The 7,756-nt window shown below is 49.4% G+C and overlaps 1 protein-coding gene across 1 annotated transcript in view; it reads right to left on the bottom strand.

Annotated features, from left to right (window-relative positions):
• Positions 1-1,112: 1,112 nt before the first annotated feature.
• Positions 1,113-7,756, bottom strand: part of SHISA6 (shisa family member 6) — a 237,155-nt gene continuing 230,511 nt past the window's right edge. Inside the window, exon 6 of the mRNA XM_050319542.1 lies at positions 1,113-7,240. Coding sequence (XP_050175499.1) covers positions 6,690-7,240 — 551 coding nt within the window. The 3' untranslated portion in view covers positions 1,113-6,689. The remainder of the gene's footprint in view (positions 7,241-7,756) is intronic.

Here is a 7,756-nt window from a genome sequence, read left to right as displayed (position 1 = left end):
CCTTGGACACTTCCAGGGATGGGGCAGCCATCCCTGTGCCAGGGCCTCCCCACCCTCACAGTGGGGAATTCCTTCCCAATATCCCATCTAACCCTTCTCTCTGTGAGTTTGAAGTCATTCCTATTGTCCTGTCCCTCCAGGCCCTTGTAAATAGCCATCTTTCTTGTCATCTCCCTTCAGGTATTGGACATCAGGTCATCCTGGAGTCTTTTCCAGGCTAAACAATCCCATTATCCCTGAGCAAAGAGCAGAGTTTGGGGCTTGGTAGGGGAGTGGTGGAGAACTTCTGCAGCACACCAAGGCAGCAGCAGAAAGGACCTGTGTTGTGTCAGCCCTGGGATGACATGGCAGCAGAATTCCCCTGAACCTCAGGGCCAGAGCTGCAGGTGGCAGAGAAGGGACAGGGGTAGAGATGTGGCACAACCAGGTGACAAGAGCTTCTCCCAGAGCCCTGCAGTGCAAGGAGGGGCTCTGAGGGAAGGAGTGCCCTCCCTGCACCCCAGAGCTGTGCTGGGAAAGGGCACTGATGCTTCAGCAGTTTTATTTGCAGCAATCCTTCCCATTTCCCAGCTCTCCCATTTTTCCCATGTAAGCAAGCCCCCACGATGCTGAAGGCAAAGGAATGTGAAAAGGGAAATGTGAAATATTTACTCTTCCTTCACAAAAGGCAAGAGAAAACCCCCACCACGTTTCCCAGCCAGCCAGAAGAGGAAGGAATCCCAGATTCAGAGCCAGGAGAAGTGAAAACACAGTTTGACCCTCTGGTGGCACTGGGGGCTGTTCAGTCAGACACACAAATGTCTCCTCAGCACAAGTTTCACATCTTGGAAGAACGATGGGGAAACTCCTGTGTGTTCCAGAGCAAAGCCAAGCCCGTGTTGAAGCCTCCAGACATTCCACAAGTCCCAGCTTTGCAACTCAAGGCAAAGGTGGAGAGAATATCACAGCTTATGGGTGCAAACTTAAAGAAGGGCAACTTTAAAATAAAATCTTAAAGGCTTGCAAGACAGGATTTTACAGCAAATGGTAATGTCTTGTTTCTCCCCTGCTTCTTTTTTCTGGCTTGATGATTAAATGCAGTAAATAAATCCATAAAAATAATGACTCTTGCAGACCTTGCAGCATTCATTTTAATAGATGCTATTTAACTACACACAGAATCACAGATATCTACCTTTCAAACGCTGGTTACAAATATTGGGAAGGCTGCCAAGAAAATGGTTTTTATTTCCCCCCAATAGATATCAAAAAGAAACAACTTCTATGTTGAAATTGCCTTTATTTTTTAATCCATAAATATTTGTTACTGACAAAAGTGGAAAAATCCTTAAGACTCTAAATTTTACTAAACTGATAATATTTTTGTATACAGTACATACAGAATGTGCTTTTACAGGTAAGTATAACAACAAGAATAATACAGAGAAAAACAGTCAAATACTGCTCATCTTGAAGCTTGTTTAATGGTTAACCAAGAGTCTGTGCAAATTACAGATACAAATGTACTTCCTCTTCAGTACTACTGTATAATAAACATGGAATCCATAAACTGGGCTAAAGCACAAAAATATCCACTTAACCCCTCTTAGGAAATATTGTCCCCCGAAACTAAAAATATTACAGTAAGAAGTGTCTTTCTCAGAGCCAAGAAATTCTTGCTACAAAAATGTCTGAGGGGTTTGCAGGGGGGCACGGGGGGCAAAGGGTCAGGGGAGCAGTGGGATGGAGACCTCCCAGACATCGTGTGGCCATGGAGACACGGGGTGCTGAGGGCACAGATCTCACTCACATCGACACCACCACGCCCAAAAGGGACCACCCAGCTCCCCCTTCACCCCTGGGCTGCCACGGGGGCTCTCCCAGCTGGGTTTTGGTGAGGGCACCCCAAGAGCCCACTCTGGGGACTGGGAACGGTCCCTCCTCCCATCTGCTGATGGACAGCACAAAGTGGCTGCTCTCTGAGGAGCAGCCCCAGCACAGCCTTATTGCTACAACATTTTGTATGAAAATATTTAAGCCCCTTTCTCACCTATTCCCCCTACTTTTCACTGACTGGAAATATACCCCAACACGAGACCTGTACGTGAGGGAGATATTTCAGCAGAGTCCCTCCTTCCACATGAACACTAAACCTGAAACAAAAGCAACACAAGCTGTTTCTCCATCACATGAACTGCAAATGGCAGATTGATCACAAAGTAGAACACATATTTCAAACACAATTGGAGTTACCCTGTTTCATGGTGAGTTTGTTTGCAGTGGTGGAAGATGAAGACATGTCCCAGCTCCCAGGAACTGGCCATCTCTTACAAAAAGCACGCCAGGCTCTTGCAGATTCCTGGTGGGAATGTCTCTGATGGACACAGGAACAGAAAGATGCATGCAGGAAGCCCAGGTTCATGGGACCAGCTTTGCAGCCAGCCAGGTTCCAGAACAGCAGACAGAAATGAAATCTAGGCCAGGAAAGGAGGGCTTGCTCCCAGAAAACTGTCCCTGTTTCTTCCCCACCCACTCCCATATCCAAATAACAGATCGTCATTTATAAAAGGAACATTAAAACATTGAAAAATATTTCATTTTTCCTTAAAACACGAGTCACTGGCATTAGAAGACTTTTTATGACAAAATTCTGTTCCATGTGGTGCTCTGTGTGGTTCATTAAAAATAGTTTGCCACATTTCAAAGAGTGATTCGATGTAGTTTGAAGCTTGGATTGGTACAGGGTCAGTCAGAATTACTGATTGCCTTTTGCAGTGTGTATGTGTATATATATTTGTGTCCATATACATACACACACATGAGGTTGGTGTACAGACCCCAGGGCAGAGCACTGGTTTCTGCTGCTGCTCAGGGAATGCAAACAATGATCAGTTTTTAGGAAAAAATACAAACTTTTCTGTAGCCTATCCCCTGGTCCCTGCACATGCACTCAGGGAACTGGACACTCCCCAGGGGTTTTTCCACCTGTGGGTTGAAGAAAAAGCTCAATTCTTCAGAGTATATTGGATAAATCAAGGCAGATTCTATTTCACTGTACAGAGGAATGTGGCTGCTCCCTGCCTTTCTCCCGAGTGCAGGATGTTGTGGTGACTCAGACAAGAGGAGGAGAAAGCAGAGAGGTGACAGCACCCCTTGGAGCTGTGCCTGCCAGGGACCCTGGCCAGAAGGAGAGCAATGGGGAATCTGGGGACGTGGCATCTCCCCACCCCAGCACTCCCCTTCTGGGCAGACACAACTGTAATACATCACACACGATGTGTCAGGACAGTGACAAACAACAGCCAGAAAAACTCTTTGCTGCTCTACAGTTTCTGCTGTGAGAGGGTCTCAAAGCCCTTCACATCACAGTCTGAACCCTCTGTGGAACTGGAAGGTGTTCCCATTATCACCACAGGGAACTGAAACGCTGGGACCGGGCTGTGGGACACAACACCCGGTCCCAGAGCAAGTGTTTGTTCATTGACAAACTCCCAGAGTGAGGAATAAGGACAAAAAATAACCAAAGAACACCTGTGTGTGCTGGAACATCATTGCCCCATCTACCAACCCAGCCCAACACATACAGCAAGCCGTGGGAACACAGGGTGCCCAGCTGGTATCAAGGGCATTGTTCCTTCCCAAGGAAATTTACTGGAAACTTTCTGTGGTGGTGGCAGAGTCCCTGAAGAGATTTGGCCCAAAAAAGGGTGGGACACATCCGCTTAAAACAATTGAGTGGGTGGAAAAGACAAGGAAATGGGGCTTAATTTGCTTTGGAGGGTTATTGCCCAGGTTGGACACGCTGGCAGAGGGCTTGGTGATATTTGCCAGGCAGAATAAGAGAAGACACCAAGGTCAAATGACATGGGCACAGCTCAGCACCTGCATGGGCTGCTTGAGGGAAAAATTCCCAAATTTACGTCTGGTTCGGCAACTTCTTAGCTCACAAATGTAACATTTAGACAAGGACTGGAGCTTGAGACAGACAGCTTTGGGAATGGAAAGAGAGGAGTGTCCACCTACCCATGGCCTCCCACTGTCACCTCTGCTCCTCTGGCTCTGCCACCACAGCTCCTGCAGACTCTGGGGTGGCCTCCCCTCTCCTACAGTGTTCATGTTTCCCTGCCTGCAGAGGGGAAATCCTGGCCTTTCTTGGGCCAAGAGGGAATGGAAGAGCCCCAGAACCTCAGCAGGGACTCCCCATGAGCCCTGTTAGTGTCTCTTGTCCTCACAGGAGTCACAGACTGGTCTGTGGGAAGGTCAGCAAAGGGCAATATTGTCACAGGGATTGTCTTCTGGGAGGAAATATCCAGTGAGTGAGCTGAGGAGCTTGGAGGTAGTCAGGGGAGAGTGGTGTCCCTCAAGGGAAGGGTCAGCAGAGGGGGTGTGAGCCTTTTCTCTCTCATCCCTCCCATGCCATGAACTGCCACTCTGGTCCACAGACAGTTCTGGTTGTTGCCCAGAATGATTTTGCCCAATGATTTTGCCAAATCTGGACCATGGAGACTGTTATTTATTCCTTCCCAGCTCAGTTTCCGTCAAACAAAGCCCCAGCACCTCATTGATGGATCTTTCTCAGCACAATCTCCATCTGATGGGGCAGAATAAAGCTCTGGAACTCATACCAACAGACTCAGGACAGCCTGGGAAAGAGAAAGGCCACTCCACCAAGGCCTGCCTCTAAATCCCAGTGGGGTAAGGACATGTGCTCCTCCTGCCTGCCCTGACAAACCTGGTGCTGCATCAGAAACCTCCACAGGAGACTCAGAAACCTCCACAGGAGACTCAAGTTCCCAACTTACAACCATTGCAACCATTGTTTGCTACAGGACTTGACATGTGTGGCTGGGAACACCATTAAGGCCAGGAGGCAGGAGGTATTTGAGGGGAGGGACCAGGGCAGAGCTGAGTTCAGTGAGGTTTAATGTAGGAAAAGACTTGGTTGAAAATGTAGGAGAAGTGTTCAGGAATGTTCTTACAGCCTGGATCAGTCATGTCACCCAGAGGAGGGAACGTGGCCACAGGTGGGACGGGCAGCGTGGACAGCATGGGGTGGGACCCCCAGGGCACACCATGGACAGGGTCCAGCACCAGGACTTACAGCACTGGGTCTGGCTGGGCTTCCAAACCCCTGAGACCCTTTCCTGGCCACGGAAGTGTGTTCTGATGTGAGTTAGTTCTACAGAATTTGATAGGAACACAAATAAAAGGGAAAAAAAATAATAAAGCAAAACCAAACCCAAATCCAACAAACCAAAAACAAACCAAAACAAATCCTCAAACAAACAAACAAAACAAACAAACAAAAACCACCAAAAAACCCACAAAACAAAGCCCAATCTGGCTGGAAAGCCAAGGATAAAAACCTCACAAATTCTGGACCCACGAGTCTCTGTTTTTAAGATTTTACAAATATACAGTATCTAATTAGCTTTATATCAGATATACAACATGCCCATTAATTATAATTATGCTGGATATATAATTTATATGCATGAAATGTAACTGTCTTCATGTTTAGGATTGGTACTCAGTGGAATTGGAATTTGGAAGGTTTTCTTGGGAGGCCATCACATGGAGAGAAAATCATGGAAAATTCCCGACCTGCTTTTGGGCAGAGGGACACCCCCAGCCTTGTGCCTCTGCTGAGGGTTGGGGACAGATTTGCTACATAAGGAGTTCTGGGTTGTAACTGAGAGGAGAAAACGTGTTCAGAAACAGGGGACCTGGGCCAGTGGAAAATGCTCTCAGGGAAAGGCTGTGGGGAGAGATCCAGGCTCAGGGGCAGGGGTGCAAGCCTGGCCTGGCAGGGCTCTCGTTGCAGTCAGGACCTCCCCAGCACAGCTCAGCAGGGCGAAGCTGAATGACTTCTGCTGCCATAGGCTCAGCAGTGGCAAGAAGCTGGAGGAAGAGAAACCCTGTTCCTCCTTCCTATTTACATGTTGGAGACACCAAGATATTAGAATGAGTGGAGGAAAGGGTCTAACGAGCATTTCAGCGTTATTTGTGCTTATTGAACACATCAACCCCACTACTTCCTACACTGAGAGAGCAGGCGATTTGTAGGCACTAGTATGTTTGTATCTTATGAGTATATTTCATATAAACTAAAAGTTTATTTCTCAGCCAGGCTATTCTTGTCCCTAAATCTGCCAGTCCCCAAGGAAAGTCTGCCCTTGAACTTGCTCCAAGGGTGACAAGGAACAGATGTGTGGGTGCTGACTGGTGTCGAGCAGCCTGGGGGTGACCCCCAGCAGCCAGAGCTTCCCTCCTTGCTACAGAGAGGCCAGACATGAGGACAAGCCCTTTCCTGACAGGATGGGGTGCTGTGTTTCCTCCTCTCTACCTCGGGCTGCATGGGACTGCTTCTACCTGGAGCAACGGAAAAGTCCTAAATTGGTGGGAACAATGAGATGATGCAGGTGAGCCCTTGGAAGGAGCCATCGATTACTATGGCTTTCTTTGACAGAAACTGATGCACATCAGGAAAATTTCCTCTATTATCCCTCACTATTGTCTATTGGTTTGCTTGGGTTCTTCTCATGTCACCGATGAAGGGGTGGCTTTAAAAACAACGCGGATGGGACTGTCAGAGAAGTCTTTGCAGACACTGAGTTAGTAGAGGTTACCTTGGCCTATAAGGCCACTGCAGTGCGGGGCGCTGTGGCCACCCCAGTCCTTACAGAGTATGTACAAGGCCCGAGGTCCTATCACACAGTCACCTCAGTCTTGCTGGCCGTGCGGTAGTGGTGGTGGTGGCCGGGGATGTAATGCAGTTGCTCCACGGTGTTGTGGCGGCGCGAGGCGAAGGCCTGGCGCTTGGCCGAGGTGGGGGTCATCCCCAGAGTGTTGTACAAGTTATTTGAGGCACTGGGATGGGAGTGCATTTTTGACATCCTGTAGCGATCCAAGACGGGCGTGGACACGAAGACATCCGTGTGGGACAGCGCCCGGGACATGGACTGCTCGGGGTACCCCGAGCGCTCCGGGGACAGCAGCGGGTCCTGCGAGTGCAGGCGCTCGGCCGACAGCAGCTGCTCGTCCGACAGGATCCGCTCGTAGGACATGCTGAACTCCTCGGGCATGATCCTCTCAGGGGACAGCACCCTGTCCTGGGACATGGCCCGGATGGGGCGGCGGGGCCTGTCCCGGTGGTTGGTCTGTTGGGACATCTTGATGACGTTGATGGGGAGCGTCCCCCGCGCCGCCAGGTCGGGCAGGTGCCTCCTCCTCATGTAGTACTCGTCAGCCTCCTTGTCGGCTGTGGGGAGGGAAAGGGAGGGGTTAGGCATGTCACAGTGCTGTTCCACAGGGGGAAAGGGGCTGTGCACAGCACACAGCCCTGGAGCACCTCCTGGGGACACCTCGGGGACCATCAACCACCCACGTCAGGTGCTGCTGTCACAGAGACCCCAGCCCTGTGTGGGTTGTGTCACCACGGGCCTGTGGCAGAGAAAGGAGTTTTAATTGCATGGAGAAGGGAGGAGTCCCTGTGCAAACACCCACCTTCTTACCCCATGAAACAACAGATCCCGTGTGCCGTCGAGTCCAGACCTCGGTATGACGTGATTTACACAGGAGGTGAGTTATGGAGAAATAACCAAATGTCACCTGCACAATACACCTCTAAAGCAAGGACAAGGCAGGTGAGCTGAGCAGAAAAGTCCCCCAGTTGAGGAAATGCACAGCTCATCTCTGGCCTCAGACAGGGATGTTCCCTGGAGTCCATGAGTGACATCATCACATTTTTAATTACTGTTTTTGAATATTTGTAAAT

This window comes from Myiozetetes cayanensis, unplaced genomic scaffold (assembly GCF_022539395.1).
Source record: "Myiozetetes cayanensis isolate MyiCay16 unplaced genomic scaffold, myiCay2020 scf22, whole genome shotgun sequence".
Lineage (NCBI taxonomy): Eukaryota > Metazoa > Chordata > Aves > Passeriformes > Tyrannidae > Myiozetetes > Myiozetetes cayanensis.
Note: the sequence above shows the minus strand (reverse complement) of the source record. Positions and strands in the feature narration are given on the sequence as shown.